General features: G+C 46.5%; 1 protein-coding gene across 1 annotated transcript; it reads right to left on the bottom strand.

Moving 5' to 3' along the window:
- Window positions 1–2,488: 2,488 nt before the first annotated feature.
- Window positions 2,489–5,332, bottom strand: ASCL1 (achaete-scute family bHLH transcription factor 1). The gene is made up of 2 exons (XM_001094978.4): window positions 3,984–5,332; window positions 2,489–3,621 (listed from the first exon to the last, which is right to left on the bottom strand). Exon 1 carries the CDS (start codon window positions 4,745–4,747, stop codon window positions 4,031–4,033), a length of 717 nt encoding a protein of 238 aa, XP_001094978.1. The 5' UTR covers window positions 4,748–5,332; the 3' UTR covers window positions 2,489–3,621; window positions 3,984–4,030.
- Window positions 5,333–20,756: the final 15,424 nt, after the last annotated feature.

The following is a 20,756-nucleotide window of genomic DNA, read 5'->3' as shown; positions in this document are numbered from 1 at the left end:
AACGAATTGGGCTGCTACTTCTGTGTTTAAACATCGCCAGCACTGCAAGAACAGCGAAGTGGAAAGGCACGTTCTATCCCTCTTTCTTAAGACATCTCAGTCCTACTCCTTTGAAGTTCTCTGCAAACCACAGAATGGTTTCTTCTCTCTTCCTTAGTGGGTCCTGCCTGATGTGAACTTGAGATAGATTCTTCTTGATGCATCCCCTTCTACTCTCAATTTAAAATGTTAAAAGAACTGTGTCAGGGAGGTGAAACCTGTGCACCAATAGCTCTCTCCCATCCTCTGATGATGTGTGCCATTCAACAGCTCTGCAGCCCGCGGCAGGTCTGTATTTTCTTTCTCTCCCGCACTCCCCACTCCTCCTCATCGATTTCAGCGTGTCTTCAGTCTTAACTCGGTGGTCTCCAGGCCATTGTTGAATAGGTAAGATTTGTCAGTCAATAAAGTCAATGCAGTTTTCTACCCCAGCATTCCCCTCCTCTCTCTTAAAAAAAAAAAAAAGAAACGAAACGAAACGAAACGAAAAGAGAGAAAGAAAGAAAGAAAGAAGGAAGGAAGGAAAGAAAGAAAGAAAAAGAAAGAAAGAAAGAAAGAAAGAAAGAAAGAAAGAAAGAAAGAAAGAAAGAAAGAAAGAAAGAAAAATAGGTGGGGGCTAAGACCGGGAAGAGGCTGCTATTGCTAGCCTCTGGGGTCTACATTTTGTATTTCGCTGACAGCCCAGGGCCGCTCCAAAGCCCGCCGCGCAGCCAATGGGCAGCGGTGATTTATGGAGCTGACTAACGCGCGCTGAATGCGGCCTGTCAGAGCGCTGTGAATGGCTTCCCTTCGCCGCACAAGCCCCGGCTTTGTGTTGCTAAGCGATTAGAGCAGATGTAATGAGATTTTGCCCAATCCTCGCTTTGCCCTTTCCTAGCTTCGGCAAAATTGTGTGTGTGTGTTTTTGTGAATTTTTCGAGTTTGCCTTCACATTGTGGCAAACAACGACTAACTTTGCCTCGAGTTTAACGAGACTGGATATTTCCCATTCAGAAGTGAGTAAAAGAACACCTGTCTCCACAGGAGAAGGAAAAAAAATCTCCTTTTGTGCGGGCTGAAACATTATCCTAATGTTATATTCATAGCCATAAGTGACTTGCTACACTTTCTTTGCATACCTTATCTGGAAACTTGCAAAGGAGATAAATTAAAGGAAAGAGAAATGGAGAGTGGGGGTGGAGCCCATCTCTGGTCCTCCAAATGAGAAGATAAAAATAAAAGCAGGCATCACAAAAGCATTACTTCTCTCAAGTAAGCTCTAAATTGGCCCACTGCTGGCAGAAAGTCCGATTATTTATGGCGATGAGGAATTTACTGATTTTTTTTCCTTAATTACGCTCATCTCTTTGAAAGGGACTGAAGCCTCAATGTGCATTCTATAGAGGGTCATTTAGCAAAATGACATCAGACGCTGTGGCGTGCTCCGCGCATCGTGGCTTTAAAAAATGATTATTCTGTGCCACTAAATGGTATAGATGTACCAACACAGACTAGATTTTTAACTCTGGAAGACGTGCTGGCTACCCGTTCTTTGTTGGGTTTTGTAAGATGCATTTTGCGCTCGGCTTTCCGCTTGGCTGGAGACACGCAAACTGAATCTGCAAGTAATGCAGGCGGCGAGCGAGGAGCCGGCGAGAGGCCGAGTAGGATTCTAATCACGTCCTTGCTAACTGACAAGAAGCAAGCCAGCCAAAAACCCACCAATTTCTTTTTGAATCTTGGTAATTGGGTACTTTTATACGCAGCTCACGCTATTCGGATAGAGTCACAAGCTTAGATAGACCAGTGTCTCAAAGCGACCACACATTTCTAATGCGTTTTTTTATTAAAATCTCAATCCGTTTGGAATGAATTCATATCATATGTGCCTTTTACTTAAAATCAATGTGGCAAGTATGTGTACTGGAGAAAATGAGTAGAAAATGTGTGCCTGGAAGTGAGGGAAGAGAAACATACTCACCACTAGGAGCTTGAATGTGGAGAGGGATACCTCTCCAACCCCCATCCCAGAACCACCATTCTCCCCACCCAGACCTAGTCTCCATTATTTCATCCAGTCCTACCATAGTTTCACATGGAGAAACTCAGAATGGAGTTGAGAATTGGAAAACGGTGGAGGACCCTCTCTTTCTGGTTCACTTTTTTGGGGATTTTAAATTTTGATCAAAGGATAATGCAGCCATCAATCATCATCTATTCTTTTGGTGGGCATGTACATTTGCGCACAGGATAGAAAGAAAACGTATATACATGTACACACACACACACACATTCATCATAAAGTCACCATTTGGATGGGACTGGCCATGGCACTTATCATTGTCATTTCTGCCACTTAGCATGTTTTGCAACATTTTCTTCTCCACCCACTCTTCCCTTTGACACTTTCATAAAACTGAACTAGGGGCACCAGAGTCAAAGAAAGATTAGAGGCAGCTGATTATTTTCATTTTTAAAAAAGGAAAAAGGTTTTATTACGAAACTAGTTTGTATAAAACAGGGTTATACATATTTTTGTAAGTTTGTAATAAAACAGTAAGGAAAAAAAAAGGCAGTAAGAGGAATCTCCAAAAGGCAACCTATCAAAACCAACCGGCTGCCACTTTGAGTTTGGACAGTAGCTGCATAAACTTTGTTCTTCTTGAACAGTATTTAATAACATCATTAATACATTAACAACATTTCTATAAAGTAAGACACATTGGTGCTGAAGTACAACTGGTGGCCTCTTGATCTCACCTATGAGGAGAGTTCTTTACAAAACCACATAGGGAAAATGGCAGTTGTAAGGTGAACTACACATCTAAAATATGCAGAGGTAATAGCATTACATGTTAAAGTATCAAGATATACACATTTTAAACCATTTGTACAAAACTTCTATAAATTTTTCTCTCTCTTTCTCTCTTATGTACAAAAATATCTTAATATATCCCCAAACTGGTTAGGATAGATACAAATAGATTTTTTATAATAAAAAAATTCACAAAAGATTGGAAGCATTCTATGATGAAAATGATAGAAAAGACAGTGTGAGGGAAGCCATGGGGTTTGGGAATCCGGCCCTGGAGGAGAAGCAGGGTTTCAAAGGGCTGAGAATAGCATAGTTTCACTGTAAACCAACGTCTACAGCTTATTGGGGTGGGGGCTACTGAGACGAAAGACACCAACTCGTTTCTAGAGGGCTAAGAACTGCACTTTGAGAGAGGGCAGGGAGGTGAAGGGACCCGAGCAAGAGCTTTCAGCTGTGCGTGTTAGAGGTGGTGGGAGTTACTATAATGCGTGTGCTGCTCCCTTCTGCCAGGAGCCCACTGCTTTTGCACACAAGCTGCATTTTGCGCGTTGACTCAGGTCCCAGTTGCTCTTCATATCTCCGTGAATGATTGGAGTGCAAAGATACTGTTGTGAGCGCTTCCCGTTTTTCTGAAAGCCATGTTTCTCAGGCATGCCTCGCTTGGTTGGCGTTGGGGTTGGTTGACTGTTTTCGTTTTTTTCTTCTTCCCTTTTCTTCTTCTTTTTCTTTTCTCCCCCTCCCAACGCCACTGACGAGAAAGCACTAAAGATGCAGGTTATGCGATCACCCTATAACATAAGGAAAATAACAGGAGAGGTTAACTTGAACGTGTAGGTTAGTGGTAGGGGGAGATGGAGGTCTGGGGAAAGAATCTGTCAGGTAGACGTCTCTTTTGACACGTCCCAGTATTCGGTTCACCAGTATCTCTGCACCTCACTACTACCCTTCACTCCTTGGAGACCTGGGCAAAGCCATTTTCAGAGGCCAGTGCTGAAACTAACAAACTAGGACTTGAAATCGACCAGCTTTCACAAATCCTTTAAATAAAAATTCCCCCATCTCCTTGGAGACATCCGCACTTCCACAGACACTCAGACGGAGGACTAAGGCAAGAATACCCCTCCCCCGCCCGCCCCAAAATGCAACCTACCTGCTTTCAAAGTCCTTTCGCACCAGGGCCTGACCAGGCCGAGCCCCTCAGAACCAGTTGGTGAAGTCGAGCAGCTCCTGCTCCTCGGGGCTGAGCGGGTCGTAAGAGCCCTCGTCCGAGGAGTAGGATGAGACCGGCGAGCCGGCCATGGAGTTCAAGTCGTTGGAGTAGTTGGGGGAGATGGTGGGCGACAGGACGCCAGCCTGGAAGGCGGCGCTCACCGCGTCATGCTCATCCAGCAGCTGCTGCAGCGCGCGAATGTACTCGACGGCAGAGCGCAGTGTCTCCACCTTACTCATCTTCTTGTTGGCCGCGCCGTTGGGGACGTGCTCCCGAAGGGTGGCAAAGCCCAGGTTAACCAACTTGACGCGGTTGCGCTCGCGCTCGTTGCGGCGCGCCACGGCGGCCGGCTGCTGCTGCGGCAGGCTGTAGCCAAAGCCGCTGAAGTTGAGCCGGCGTTTGCAGCGCATCAGTTCGGGCGAAGACGAGCGCTGTCGCTTGACTTGCTTGGGCGCTGACTTGTGACCGCCCCCTGAGGGCTGGCCGTCGGCCGCCGGTCTCAGCTGCGGCGCCTGCTGCTGTTGCTGCTGCTGCTGCTGCTGCGCGCTCTGCGCGGCCGCTGCGGCTGCCGCGGCCGCCGCTGCTGCTGCGGTGGCAAAGAAACAGGCTGCGGGTGGCAGGAAGGGCTGCTGGGGCTGCGGCTGGGGCTGCGGCTGGGGCTGCTGGCCGGCGCCGCCGCTCTCCATCTTGGCAGAGCTTTCCATGCGCAGCGGCGGCCAAGGAGTCGCGGAATCAGAGCGAGCGGGGACGCGAGGTGCGGGGCGCGCGAGGGGGACACAGAGAGGACTTGGGTGCAGGAACAGAGAGGGAAAGAAGAGGAAAGATGAAGCGGGAGCCCTGAGGGAAGTTAAAAAATATATACAAAATCCCCGGGAGACTTCTTAGAGTGGGAGCAAAGAAGGTGAAAATGCTTTTTCTCCTCCCTGTACGTCGCCTCCTCCTCCCTCCCCTCCTCCCTTCGCGGGTTGGCTTCGGGAGCCTCGCGTGGCGCTCGCGTGTGAGGCTGCCGCTGGCGCCTTCTTGTTTCTAAGAAAAAAAAAAAAAAAAAAGCAGAAGCAGCAGCAGCAGCAAAAGTCAGTGCTGAGCGCGCTCTGCCGCGTCTCGCGTTCCTCTCCTACTAAGGCTGCGCTCTCTTGCGCCGGGTCTCGGTCTCTCCAGCCGTGGCTCAGGCTGTTTTTATTATTTTGTTAACTCCCTTTCTTTCTGATTTCCTTCTTTCACTCGCCCTCCCTGGCCGGATCCCTGTCGGTGCGCCTTCCACGTTCCCTGGCCAGAAGTGAGAGAGTGCTGGGCGGCCGGAGTGCGTCCGCCTTTTCAATGGGACACCCAGCCCCACGCGCAGCCCTGGCCCCGCCTCGCCCCCCACTCCCCGCTGCTGCAGCGAGCGGCTGCAGCCCCCACTCCCCCCTCCTCTTATCTTCTCCTCCCACCCACTCCCTAAACTCCCCCTCCTCCTCTCCTCTCCCCCCTCCCGTTCCTTTCTCCCGCTCCTTGCAAACTCTCCATTCAGCTGGGTTTGTTGTTGCAGTGCGTGCGCCTGGCGCGTGCCGGACTCCCGGCTGAATAAACAGGCGGCGCGCTCGGGGCGGGCTGCAGCCGGGGGTGGTTTTAGGAAGGGGGTGGGGGGCGTCACAGGACGGACAAATGACTCTAGGAATTGAGGTGTATAGGTGGCAAGATTGGGGGTGAAGTTCCCTTGGATTCTGCTAAGAACTTGAAGCAAAGCGCAGGGAAGGGTTTGGGCAGAAAAACTGGCACAGGAGCGGTGTCGCGGTGAGGATGGAGTGGGGCTCGACTTTTCCTGTTTTCTCCCCCTCCTCACTATTATTCTCTTCGGGTTTTTCGGTGACCCTAGAAATTGGAGCAAATTATGATTGAGGTTTAGAAACATGGGTAGGGGGTAACTCCGTCCAGGACAGTGAAAAAGGGTGCTGGACTATGTGAAAACGTGGGTTCTAGTCCCAAGGCGTCCTCTCAATGCTCTGTGGCTCCTCGTAAGTGGCATCCTCTCTAAGCCTTCGCTTCCTCGTCTGCAGCCACAGAATATGGTCTCTAAAGTCCCATTCAGCTCTAAAACCTAGGATGTGTTCCCCACAACTGAGCAAGTGTATGGGGGGGCAAGGAGAAGCGCCACTGAGGAGTGGTTGTGAACCGTCCTATAGGTGGGTGTATATGGCAGGGACATCCCCCTAGGATGACCTCTGGCCCCCGTAGGATCACCCCCTACCGCCGCCCTCTACCGCCACCCCCTCCCCATAAGGATTATTTCCGGACCAGCTTGGGGGATATCATAAAGAAAGGAGTGCTCTGGGATATTCCCAGACCCTCGGAGAAGAAAGACGCCGGGCGGGGGTTGGGTGATGGCGCTTAGGGCACTGGTGGAGCTTCCTGGTTGTTCGGCGCCGCCGCGGGCACCTCGGCGGCCTTGGCGCAGCCCCCATCCCGCCCCAGGCGTGTGCCCGGCGGGCCGGTGGCAGGCGACTGGGAGCCGAGCCCGGCGGGGCCGCGTGCTGGCGCCGCGAGGGAGGGGTAGGCGCTTGCAGCCGTCGTTCGACCGCTTGGACAGCGCCTGCCCAGGCGCCCTTCCTGGGCCCTCGGCCCTGGCGCTCTCTGGCCAGAACCCTGTCCAGCTTCAGGACGTCTGGGGACGCGGCGCTGCAGAGAAAGCAGACCGAGCAACAGGCCCCATCTCTTTAAGGCTCTGGTCCGGAGAGAGGCTGGGGCGCGTATCAGGTCGCGTCTACATAGGCAGAACGAAGTGGAGGGCAATCATCCACTTTGATTTTCCAGTAGAAATAATCCGAGATCTGGATGCAAGAATGATTGTGGTGAATTATCCGGATAATTGGTTCTAATTGAACTCCCCTTTGTGGAGATGGATCTTTCTAAAGGGCCAACGGGGATGACCCAGGGAGCTGCCCTTGGTATGTGGGCTGGCTGAGTGTTTCTGGAACAATATTGATGATGGTGGGCGGTAAGGACGGGCGGCTGCCGGAGTGAATCAACTCTCTTCTCTGCCTCAGTTTCCTCTTTGCAGAATAGGTAGGCTTGAGAGGTATAGGACCAAATCGTGCCAACAGAGGTCAATTCTGTAACCTTTCCTAGCCACACAGCCTCTTCTCCCCATAGTAACCTGTAACTTGCTGGCCTCACAGGACTGGCTGAACCCCGTGGGATTCACACCTCGGGCCTTTCTCCACATCCCTGACCACAGGAAAGGCTAAGAGATCTCTGGAAGTATAGGAGGTGAGCACCCAAAAGCAGAGTCACAACACAGCCTGGGCACCCTGTGCCTCCCAGCCACAGTAAGCCTCAGATCACTTGCAGAAATAGGAATTATTCAGGCACTCCTTACTCACCTCCCACATGACCCAGCTGTGTCCGAATGCCCCATTCACTCTATTTCAGCAAAATAGTTGAGTGTCCGGGGTGAGAGTGAGAGGGAGTCTTGCAAACGTGGAATCATCTAGATGTGTTTTCTTTTACATTAAGCTGAAACATGAACCCCAAGCTCCCTACCAACTTGGACTCACTTCACAAAGGTCCGGAGTCTGAGCTCTACCACAATGGTGCCTTATAACCTTGAACAAGTCCCTCTGCCTCTACGGGCCTCAGTTTTCTGATCTGCACAGAAGGGATGTACACCAGCTAATTTTGAAACTTGTATCTAACAGCTTAGAAAATTTGCTGGTAGCCAGCACGTGTTCCCAGTTTCCTTTTCCAGGATGCATACACAAGGATCTCAATACCAGGGATGTAGAGGATGGAACCTCCTCTCCCCTCCCACACACCATGAAATGGGTGCCCAAATGGAAGTGCATTGTAGTGAAGAAGACTTGTCTTGTAGAGGCCTTACTCATTGGCCTCAGGCCAGGAGAAAAGACAGTTGATGCTAGGATCCTTCTGGCCAAAACCACCAGAACATTTGTCATTATTCTCCCTATGCCAGCCCTGAGCCTGTCCTCACTCTTCTCACCCTAGTATGCTAAGTTTTTCTTCCTTACATGCTTTGCAAAGCCTTCCAAGAACCCAGGCATTCTCCTTTCTCCACTCAAGTAAACCTGGAATTTGCACCTCAACACTGTCCTGTCCACTTTCTCCTCCAACCCTAGGGTAGAACAGTCTATAATTTTTCTTTAGAGGTTTGCATTTCTATCCTTGGGGATTCTATCAAGGAGAGTTTTCCATTGATATTGGCTTCCTGGTTGTTTTCACCAGTGCGAAGCAAAAGATGGGAGGCTCAGGAACCAAAATTAGAATCCTGCCTCTGACACTGTGGCCTAGATTAGAATCCCTCCTCCCAACCTGAGAGAACTGGCCACATGTTCTGCTCCCCTAGGCCCATGGAATTCCAGATAAAGCAGGCTGATTTGACTTGGTATCCAGGCCTCATTACCTGAGAGCTGTGTGATCCTGAGACACTCTGGGTGTCTCTATTTCACCTATGCCAATAATTATAGTACCTACCTCGAAGAGCTGTGCGATTTCAATGATATGTATGTAGAGCACTCTAGGCCAGGTCTAGAGAGAAAAGGATTAATAAGGAAGTCACGCTCACACAACACACCCAGGAAAGGGTGTATGGCAGGAGCAGCCTCAGCACTTGGCTTCCTGGAACCACTTTGTGATCATCACTCCAGCCGATGGAGATCCAGTGCCACTCTGTCTCACTGCCCCAGCACCTAGGGGTGAGTAATTCCTGTCATTTTTGAGAAATGGTGGTGATGCTGGCATATTAAAGTGATGGAGATAGTAACCCAATTTTTAGACATGAACAGTAGCAAGTGAGATAAACTATAGAGATGTTCTGTGGCCTCCACATGCAAGGGGCTTCAGCGGAGCCACTGGGCTCTGCTTTCTGTGGCTCCCTTGCCACACAGTGGGCCTGATTCTGAGCAAGTCCTTAGGACTTTACTTGGCTAAGACACTTGAACAATGTCGCATTTATCTTCACATGAAGGGAGAAGTAAACAACTCACAAAAGGAGGGTTTGATACCTTCATTTGTAAATGAGGTGGTGGTACTCCCTTTGCCTGTATGTCAAGGGTGTTATGAGAATTAAATCAGATGTTGTTGGGTGATTTGCTTTGCAAGTTTCTCCATATATCAGAGATTGCCTTTTTGCTTTTTCAAATAGCAGTATTCAAACAGTGTTCTGTCTTGTCATGGGGGTGGGGGAGTGGGAAGAGCAAAGCACTGATCCCCTTTGGTGAGTGTCAACCAGAGTACAGACATTGCAGAAAGATGAGAAGGCTTCTTTTTCTCCTCCAATACAATAGGGGACTTAATTTCTGCACCTTCAGGCCCCTTTCCTATATCAGAACACTCTGGAGCTGAACCATACTTCAGATTAGACCTTATCTTCATTCAGCATCAGGATCTGTAGGGTGAGATGGCTTTCCTAGTGGCCACAGGGGTCTGCTGCCCTGAGATCAGAGACCCTGTGCCTTGAGTCTCCTGCCACCTTAATTTCCATTCACAGCTGAAGGCCAGGCCAATACCAACTTCACTCAAGCTCAAGAACTATGTATGTGCTCTTGACTGTGTGTTGTCTCTCTGTAAAAAGAAGATATGACTCATCTCTTTGAAAACCAATTTATGCTTTCTCTTTTGGGAGAGGGATTGATATTACAAGTGAAACTAGGATTTCCACTGGACAAATAATTTAATAAAGTTGTATTTTTAACTTTAGTTAGATTCCGAATCAGGGGCAAAGGGGGTACAAGGATGAACACAAATCTTGGATTCTGAATTTTGTTACAGGATTTTAAGTGTAATCTTTGAATTTGGGGGTGACTTGAGTTCCAGAAGCAATGGAGGCTTTGAGAAAAGTGAGTGTGCTTGGCATTCATAGCCAATATTCATCTTCCAGGAGCTATAATTAATACAGGGCCTCTGTCCTGCTGAGCTGTGTGCTGCTGTAAGCCTGTGCTAGACACTGCCCTATCCAGGGAAAAGAAAAGAACGTTACTGCACAATCTACTGCCTCTAAGAATACCCTACCCAAGGTAATTTCAGAAAGGATTGCTGCCTAGCCTGCATTGACTCTGCACCAGCTTTGGAGGGCCTGCTCAGGGGGCAGAATAGCACAAACCATGTATTTGGCTTGGCTCAGCTTCCTGGTCACAGCAGCCAAGCTTGCACCTGCATTGAGGAATTCAGCCTTCTAACAAATCTATTCACTTTTTCAATATGCTTTAAAAAGAAAAAAAAAGTTTGAAAAAACAAAACAAAAAAAGCACAAACTATATTTTATTGTGGCTTTTGGGATAAGGAGGGAATGTGGGGATGGGTGAGGAGGTAATTTGCAGCCACCCTCACAAGTCCTTTTGAAGTTCTCCAAATAAGGAGAAGTAACGCTAAGTCTTTATTTTTTTCTAAAGCCCCATTTACATTATGATTAAATACCTTCCTTGGATGAGCATAAAGAAAGTCGTTAATCTATATAGCTCTCCAAAGAATCAATACATTCTAAACTTTTGTAGGATTTGTTACACTCTATTTTGTTACAGTAGGCCAGCTCCTCTCTGTCTAGGCACATGGCTTTCCTTCCCTCCTCCTCCCCACCTCCTCCAAGAATGAAAATAAAGTAAAGGTCTTTCACGGTAAACAAAACCAGCTGATTCTTCACAGAGAACCTCTGAATAGCTGGAGAAGAAAAAAAAACTTACAATAAATGGTGCATTTTTTTCTCTGCTGGGTATAGTATTCAAGGATCAGGGCAGTATTCAAACAGAGGTCCATTTTTTGCTCAGCAAGAGAGTTTAGAAAAGAAGCGTGGAGTCCATTCAGAGCTCTCCCCCCTTCACAATCGAAGGGCTCTATGAAACCTATCTTCCATGCCTTGTCAGAGTGTTTCTGGGGACCAATTAGTGCTTTGTTGCACGGCTTCTTTGCTGAATCTTTGAGCTGCAAGAAAAAGCGCTCTTGAGTCTCCCCTTATTTTGACCATTTCAGTCATTACTCAGTGTAATAATTAATATGACAACTGGACGCTGGAGTTTGTATAGAAACACCTCAGCTACAGGAGCAAGTGTGCAGTGGGTGGTAACGAGCCGCACATCAGCCAGAGAAGCCACACACACAAAAAAAAGGAATGAATGGCAAGAGAGAAAGAGAAGGAATAAAGATAAAATAGTTGGCACAACGCAGGGGAACATAAAACAGACTCAAATGAGGAGGGGGAGGGGGAAGCGGGGACAATTAGAAGGGGAGGGGAAAAAACGCCCTACAGAGGTTAACTTATTTTGAAACTGTTTTCTGAATAGAACCGTGGTAGTGAGTGACCGGATTTCAGCCCATCAAATCTCCTACCCCCACTTTGTGGATCCTCTTGGAACGTGGGGGTGGGGGAAGAAGGCTCCAGCAAACTTTAGGTTCTCCCCAGGGTTCTTCTGGAAAGTGTACTCAACACGCTACTCAACCCAATTCCCAGGCCCTTTGCACCGGGTTTGGCCTCTGTTTTTATTTTTGCAAAAAGTCTGTTCCTCTTGGCTCCAACTTCGGTCTTTGGAGTTGTCAATGGAGAAATTAGGGTGCTATGTAGATTCGCCAGGCGAGTGCAGTACTACTAGGGGATGAATGTTGGTGAGAAGCCATTCCAGACAGACCCCCAACAACTCTGCTTCGTTGACCCTCAGAACAGTGCCCCGTGGGGCTCCTGAGTCGTAAGGGGTCTCCCTGGTAGCGCGCAGCCGGACCAGGAGCTGTGCCCCGGCCCCCGTGCGGTGCCCAGCTCTGCAGGTTCCCGAAAGTGAGCCCCGGGGTGGAGTTGCAACCCGCTCCGTGACGGCATAATAAATAATTAGAGGGTTTAAGCGTGTTAGCCACAGCTCATGCTAATGAGCCAGATAAGGGTTCACGCTAACCCGAAGTGACAGTTTGCATATAGGAGGGAAAAAGAAAAAATCCTGCTTCCCCCTACCCTCCACGCACAAACTTGATTACTCCCTTCTCAAATTCATGTCCCCAAATCCCTTCCCCCATTCCTCTGACTTCCCTTTTCTCACATGCCCCCACTTCAGCCACACAACACACACACTATCCGTTTTTGACCCTTCCTTTGCCTTTCAACGGGCCCGACGGCACTGTGACGTCACAAAACCCCTGAGTGCCTATATCTGACCTGCGCGGAAAGTTCGTTCTCAGCGCGTCCTGGCCAGTCTCAGCCCCCAAGCGGGTGGAACACACCAAGGGTCTCATCCACAAGGAAGGGCTTTAACGCTCAGGGTCAGGGACCTCTGAGAGCTCTTGGGGGCTTGCGCGCCCTTGGATGCTCTTGCGTTCAACAGGGCGAGGGGACTACCTGCTTGGGCGAGGAAGGCAGGCGCCTAGAGCCTTGGAGCTCCTGAAACGTTCCTGCCGCCTCCGGAAAGCAAGGGCAGTTTACCGAAGTGACTGAGGTCAGTCGTGTGTCCCCATTGTGTGGCCACGTGTCCTGTGTCCATCACCACCTCCCCAAAGTCCAAGCTCAGCCCGACTCCTTGCGGTGCGGCCTGGGAATGCTCTGGCCTATAAATCAGCTTCGTGGCTGGAGCTGTCTCCACCACCGGGGCAAACCTGGACGCTGGCCCCGAGGGCAAAGGGAAAGTGTACTCCTAACAGATTCAGGAGGAAGCAGCCGCAGCCTGAGCGCAGCATCTGCCAGGGAAACTGTGCGCCCCAGGTCAGCTAGTTAACTATTTCATCCCTCCCCACCACTCTTCCCCAGGCCAAGTATTTGCAAAACGGGCAGGGACCAGTAACTGATTTTCAGTCCTTTGGAGAGGAAGAGGAAGAGAGAGGAAGAAAATGATTTCTAATAGTAGATAGTCACCGTCATGGACTGTTTAGGAAACAGCAACAAAGACAAGATTAAATAAGTTGATGTTTGTAAAATGCTGACAATGGTGCACATAGTAAACACTGGATATGTGTTGAACAAGTACAAACAGACAGGAATAGATAACATGAGGTATATGCTAATCATCTAAGATGTTAGAAAATACTGTTTAGATCTGAAAATGATCAAGGTTGACATGGTCATTGATTCATCAAATAACTATGAAACATAATCAGAGGGGAATAAGACTCAACGAGTGCCTTCAATAAATTTGTGACTTAGTAGACATTAAAGGAGATGTATAAGAAAGTCCATTAAAACATGCAGTGGGGGCAGCCATGGAGAATCTTCTTCCCCGTGCTCCCTTCTTTTTGAACTCCCACCCTCCTGCATCTGCCAGACTACCCCCAAATAAACACACAATCTAGGAAAAAGTGCCGGACTTGTTATGCAAACACATCCTAATGCCATCCAGCCCCTCTTGCCCAACCAGATGGTCACCCCAAGCTTCTCCTATGTAACAATTCATGAGCAGACACTAATGATTTCAACATACACACACCCTTTGCCACACATTACTGTTAGGTGCAGTGAAAAGGCAAGTCACTTGAGACAAATCCCAGAAGATCCTGGAACTTTCTAGCGCTGTGACCTCTGGAAAGTTGCTCATCCTCTCTCAGGCTCTATAAAATGAGGGGGTTGAGTAAGATGCCTCCCTTCTGACTAAATAGAGAATACAGGTGTGGACCACATAATCCTCTAGTGGCAACCATTCTTTGAACAGACAAACTTGTTTTGCTGTTCTTCTCCCACTGCCCTTCCACCACAAGAACCTTCAGGGGGCAAATGATGTCATCAGTGAGACCAGTCCTTGCTGGTGCCAGGATTATGGCTTTTTGTAGCCAGAAGGCAATGTCATGGGGTCAGCATGACTTTAGCCCTAGGGACCAGGGCAAGAGATCGGCCATCGACACATCAGGATGCACATGCAAACAGATGAAACTCACCATTGTCGCCGACAGCATTGCTTGGAAAATAGGTTTCTCCTCTACTCCTGGGCAGTTTTGGGTCTGGAAATTGGGATCCCGAGAAGCTGTAATTTCTGCCAGTTGTGTGGGTCGTTCGCCACCTGCCGGTTGTTTCTCAAACTGCAGCTGGGACTGTGAACATTTGCAACTTGATTCATTCAGGACTACTGGATTCTATTCTGTTAATTCTTCTCCATACAATTTGGTGCAACCATAGAGCATTGTGCGGACTGAATGACGTTCTACCCTGATACTCCCATTAGAGATATCTGAGATGTTTGTTAATATTCAGATTCTGAAGCTTTATCCCAGATCCACCAAATCAGAATCTGGCAAATCGGCTCTTTTAACAAGCTACTTGGTAGTCCTTTTGTATACTAAAGATAAAGAACTATTTCTCTAGAGGTATTCGGGGTGATAAGACAGTCTCCATTACTCAGACTCATGAAGAACTAATATCTTCTGATAAAGAAGTTAAACTAGTCATGTAAATATATTAATACTTTATTTGGGTAAGAGGATGCCCTAGTGACTTGAATGGGAGGAGAGGCTCAGTAAGTTATTACAAAGATGGCCTCTGATACAGGCCCTGAAGAATGGTCAGAAACTTGCAGGGGGAAGAAAAGAGCCACAGGAACAACGTACCCAGCCCCGGAGCCTTTCGCTTCCTTGGCTTTCTCCACTCCAGTAGCCTTAACCTCCATTCCTCTTCAGTCACCCCTTTCAAGGCTGCATCTTGGGCTTTGCCTTTATTCAGAAGAGCCCCACTTTGGAAATCTTAACTTTCCATTCCGACTGTGTAGCTTCATCCTCTGATTCTTCCTTATCCTCACTTCTGCCCTGCCTCTCTCCAACCTCCTTTCCTGAGCTCTATTTCTTCCCAATCTGGTCACCCCCAACTCAGGCAAGCTTGATTGATTAACTCATAAACCTATAACTTATAAAATGCTTACCTTCCCATCCTAAAAGAAAGCTGATACACTCTTTGACCTTGTGACCACCTTTAGCTCTCTGCCAAATTTTTTGAACATTAGTCGACACCCACAGTTTCATTTATCTCCCGCTCTTCCCTCTGGAGTGCCCAGAGTGTGTCTGTGGGAGTCTTTCTGGATGAGGTGGGCTGAGTAAAGATTGTGGGTAGGCCTGATCCAATCTGTTGAGGGACTGAGGATGAGTGAAGGAGAACTTACTCTCTCTGACTGTCTTAGAGGTGGGGCAGCAGTCTTCTCCTAACTTTGGACTCAGACTCATACTGGAACTGTAGTCTGGGTCCACAGTTTGTCAACTGCAGATCTTGGGACTCCTCAGCCTCCATAACCACCTGAGCTAATTTCTTGAAATACATGTCCATCTACATCTAATCTCTTACTGGTTCTGTTTCTCTGGAGAACCCAGACTAATACACTCACCCCTGACTCTATTCTGCTACATATAATGGATACATCAGGTCCTACTTTACTTGATCATCTCAATGCATCTGGCCCTGTTGATCACTCATCTCTTCTTGAGATTCTCTCCTCCTTTGACTACCATGGTTCTCATCCTTCTGATCCTTTGTTTCTCAGTACTTAGTTTTTTTTAGTTTCTCATCCCCAGTGTCAAGTTTCTTATTGACATATGCTGCCCTTAGAGTTTAGCTTCCACCTCTTCTGCTGATGACTCTCAAATTCTTGGTTCTGGACTGACCTCCCTGGGATCTGAAACTAGTGTGACCAACATTGCTACTGGAGTATTCCATGGGTGTATCAAGGGCAACATATTTGAAACCGAGCTCATCATGCTTACTCCCTCAACTAGTTCCCTCTTTTTGTGTTCTGTATTTCAGGGCTTAGCACCACCTGCCCACACAGTCAAACCAAAATCCTGGGGTCATGCCACACTCTCACCACTCTCTCACAGCCACTCCACAACCACCAAGTCTTAACAATTATACACATGCACAGATACAGACACACACATATACACACACATACACAGACACATAGTATGTATATAATATAAACAAATGTACATAATGAAAACTCCATCTGAATTTAAATCATTTTCTTCCTCCCTATTACTATATCATTGCTTTACTTCAGTATTGTCCCAGCTGGTAATCATGCTTTTAGTTTAATCTCCCTCAAATACCTTTTCTTCACTGCCACCAGAATGATCTAACTAAATGTCACAGTCACACGTATAAAAGGCATCAGAATGTAAATAAATGGACCTTTATATTACAGCCCCAGACAAAGTGATCTTTACAAAGTATCACATACCCTATTGCTCCTCTACAAAACCTTTCAGAAAAGGATGGCTGAATAGAAGCCTTCACCTATCATTCTCCCCACAGGAACACCAGATTGTGTGACTATCCACACAAAAAAAGCATCTTCATAAGAACCAAAAATCAGGTGAGCGATCACATTACATGATTTTTGTTTTATATCACTGAAAGGGACACCAAAGTGGGTAGAAAAGACAGTCTTGAATTGCGGATGCAACTCCTCCCCCATCACCCCAACACTCCAGCAGCAGTGGCCGCATGGCTTGGAGAGAGAATCTCTGTGCTTTGGTAAGGGACAGCAAAGGGATTGTGGGACTTGGCATTGGAACTCAGTTCTGCCCTGCCACAGTGGAAAGCAACATCAGGCAGAACTCAGTCAGCACCTACAGAGGGAGTATTTAGACCGGGCCTAGCCAGAGGAGAACTGTCCATCCTAGTGTTCAAAAGTTTAGTTCCTATAAGTCTCAGTAACATGGGCTAAACAGCTCTTGGATACTAAATAAACTTGAAAGGCAGTCTAGGCCACAAAGACTGCAATTCCCAGGCAAGTCCTGATGCTATGCTGGGCTCAGAGCCAGTGGACTTGCAGGACACATGACCTAGTGAATCCCCAGCCAGAGTGGTCAAGCGAGTGCTTGTCTCACCCATCCTGCAACCCTTGGCAGCACAGCTCACAGCTCCAGGAGAGACCCCTTCACTCTGTTTGAGGAGAGGGAGGAATAAAGAGGGCTTTGTCTTGCAACTTGAATATTAGCTCAGCCACAGTAGAATAGAGTACTGGGCAGAGTCCTGAGGCCTCTATTCCAGGCTCTAGCTCCCAGACAACATTTCTAGACACACCCTGGGACAGAAGAGACCCCACTGCCTTGAAGTGAAAGACCCAGTCATGGAAAGAACCCCTGGGCCCTGAATAATGAGCAACAGCAACCAGGTAGTATATTCCATGGTCCTTGGGTTAGATTCAGACATGCTGGCTTCACGTGTGACCCAGCATATTCCTAGCTGTGGTGTCAATGAGGAGAGACTCCCTCTGCTTGAGAAACAGAGGGGGAAGAATAAAGGGGACTTAGTCTTGGAGCTTGGGTATGAGGTTGGCCGCAGTGGGGTAAAGTAGCAGGCAGGCTCTTGGGTTCCCAATTTCAGGCCTTAGCTCTTGGATGGCATTTCTGGACTGCCCTGGGCCAGAGGGGGCCCACTCCTCTAAAGAGAGAGTCTCAGACCTTGTAGCATTCACCACAAGCTGCCCAAAGAGCCCTTAGCCCTCGAGTGAAGATCAGTGATAGCCTGGCAGTACTCCCTGTGGGCCTGGGGCAGTGGTAGCCAGGGTGAGAAACCCCTCTGCTTGTGGAAAGGGGAAGGAAGAATGGGAAGAACTTTGTCTTGTGGCTTGGGTGCCAGCTCAGCCACAGTAAAAGAGAGCACCAGGTAGGTTCCTAAGGTTTCCAAACTCCAGGGTCTGGCACTTGAATGTTAAAGAGTTAGTTGTTTAATATCCTTCTTGCAGTATGGGCTTCCATCTCTGGACAAGCCTGGGGCTGGGAAGAACATGTCATCACTCTGGCTGGCTTTACCACCTACTGATTGTAGAGCCCTAGGGCCTTGAGTGAACATAGGTAGTAGCCAGGCAGTAGTTGCCACAGGTCTTGGGCTAGATCCAGTGCTGTGCTGGCTTCAGATCTGATCCAATGAAGTCCTAGTGGTGGTGACCACAGGGGTACTTGTGTCACTGCTCTGCTCCCCCAGCTCCAGACAGCTCAGCACAGAGTGAGAGACTCTACTGGTCTGGGAGGAAGTAAGGAAAAAGAACAAGAGTCTCTGCCTGGTAATTCAGATAATTCTTCCAGACCTTATCCAACACCACCAAGGTGGTACCTCTGTAAGCTTGCAAGCTCCACAGTATCACTTGGTTTGGAGTTTCCCCTACTGCAAATACAGCTGCAGTGACCAAAAACTTAGATTACCATATCCAAATGTATTAGAATATCTGGAAATCCTTTCCAAAAAGGACTACTACAAACAAGCCCAGATGATGAGAACTATATGAAACACCTAAGTCTTCAATGCCCAGACAACAATGAACTAGATGGTCAAGTATCAAGACCATCTAGACAAACACGACCTCACCAAATGAACTAAATAAGACACCCAGGAACCAATGCTGAAGAGACAGATATGTGACCTTTCAGACAGGGAAGTCAGAATAGCTGCTTTGAGGAAACTCAACATAATTCAAGATAACATAGAGAAGGAATTCAAAATTTTATTGGTTAAATTTAACAGAATTTGAAATAATTAAAAAGAATTAAGCAGAAATTCTGAAGCTGAAAAGTGCAATAGACATACTGAAGAATGTATTACAGTCATAAGGTAATTGACAAAGCAGAAGAAAGAATTAGTGAGCTTGAAGACAGGCTATTTGAAAATACACAAAGGAGACAGAAGAGTAAAAAAGAATGAAGCATGCCTACAAGATCTAGAAAATAGCCTTAAAAGAGCAAACCTAAGAGTTGTTGACCTTAAAGAGAAGGTAGAGAGAGAGAGATGGCGGTAGAAAGTTTTTCAAAGTTTAATAGCAGAACTTGCTGAACCTAAAGAACAATATCGATATTCAAGTACAAGAAGATTATAGAACACTAAGCAGATTTAACCCAGTTAGGACTACCTGAAGACATTTAATAATCAAAAAAGGTCAAGGATAAAGGAAGGATTCTAAAAGCAGCAAAAGAAAAGAAACAAATAATGTACAATGGATCTCCAATATATCTGACAGTAGACTTTTCAGTGGAAACCTTATAGGAGGCATGGAGAGAGTAGTATGACATATTTAAAGTGCTGAAGGGAAAAAACTGTTTTTTCTTTCCAACTTTTATTTTAGGTTCAGGGAATACATGTACAGGTTTGTTACATGGGTAAATTGTATATCACAGGGGTTTGGTGTACCAATTATTTTGTCACCCAGGTAGTGAACATAGTATCTGATAGGTAATTTTTCAATCTTCACCCTTCTCCCACCCTCCAACCTCAAGTAGGACTCAGTATCTGTTTTTCTGTTTTTTTGGCGTGTGTCTATCTTCACTCAATGTTTATTTGATTTTCTATTCTTGCATGAATTCACTTAGAATAATGGCCTCCAGCTCTATCCATGTTGCCACAAATGACATGATTTCATTCATTTTTATGGCATAGTATTCCATGATGTATATGTCCTACATTTTCTTTATCCAGTCTACCATTGATGGGCATCTAGGTTGATTACATGTCTTTGCTATTGTGAATAATGCTGCAGCAAACATGTGCATGTGTGTATCTTTATGGTAGAATGATTTATATTCCTTTGGGTATATAATATAATGCTGGGTCAAATGGTAGTTCTGTTTTAAGTCCTTTGAGACATCTCCAAACAACTTTCCACAGTGGCTAAACTAATTTAATTTCCCATCAGCAGTGTATAAACATCTCCCTTTCTCCACAACCTCACCAACATCTGCTACATTTTTACTTTTCCACGATCGCTGTTCTGATTAGTGTGGATGGTATCTCACTATGATTTTGATTTGCATTTCTCTAATGATTAGTGATGTTGAGCATTTTCTCATACACTTGTTTGGTGTGTGTATGTCTTCTCTTGAGAAGTGTCTGTTCATGTCATTTGCTCATTTTTAATGGGGTTGTTTGTTTTTCGTTTATTAGTTTAAGTTCCTCATAGAATCTTAATATTAGACCTTTGTTGGATGCATAGTTTGCAAATATTTTCTCCTATTTTGTAGGTCTTCTCTTTTCTCTATTGATAGTTTATTTTGCTGTGCAGAAACTCTTTAGTTTAATTAAGTCCCACTTGTCAATTTTTTCTTTTTGTTATAATTGATTTTGGAATTTTCTTCATGAAATTTTTGCCAGGGCTGATGTCCAGATTGGTATTTCCTAGGTTTTCTTCTAGGGTTCTTAAAGCGTTAGGTTTTATAAGTTTTAGGTTTTTAAAGTTTTAGGCCTTTCAATCATCTTGAGTTGACTTTTGTATATGGTGAAAGGAAGTACAGTTTCAGTCTTCAGCATATGGCTAGTCCTCTATCCCAGCGCCATTTATTGAATAGGCAGTCCTTTTCCAATTGCTTATTATTGTCGACTTTGTTCAAAATCAGGTAATTATAGGTGTGCAGCTTTATTTCTGAGTTCTCTAATCTGTTCCATTGGTCTATGTGTCTGTTTTTGTAACAGTACTATGCTGTTTTGGTTACTTTAGCCTTGCAGTGTGGTTTGAAGTTGGATAGTGTGATGCCTCTGAATTTGTTCTTTTTGCTTAGGATTGTTTTGAATATCTGGGCTCTTTTTTGGTTTCATATGAATTTTAGAATGGTATCTTCTTATTCTGTGAAAAAAAATGCCATTAGTAGTTTCATGGAAATAGCAATGAATTTATAAACTGTTTTGGGTAGTATGGCCATTTTACCAATGTTAATTATTCCTACCCATGAGCATGGAATGTTTTTCCATTTGCTTGCGTTGTGCCTGATTTCTTTCAGCAGTGAGATTTGTAATTCTCATTGTAGAGCTCTTTCACCTCCTTGGTTAGCTGTATTCTCAGGTATTTTATTATT

The sequence above is a fragment of the Macaca mulatta genome, chromosome 11 (assembly GCF_049350105.2).
Source record: "Macaca mulatta isolate MMU2019108-1 chromosome 11, T2T-MMU8v2.0, whole genome shotgun sequence".
Classification (NCBI taxonomy): domain Eukaryota; kingdom Metazoa; phylum Chordata; class Mammalia; order Primates; family Cercopithecidae; genus Macaca; species Macaca mulatta.
Note: the sequence above shows the minus strand (reverse complement) of the source record. Positions and strands in the feature narration are given on the sequence as shown.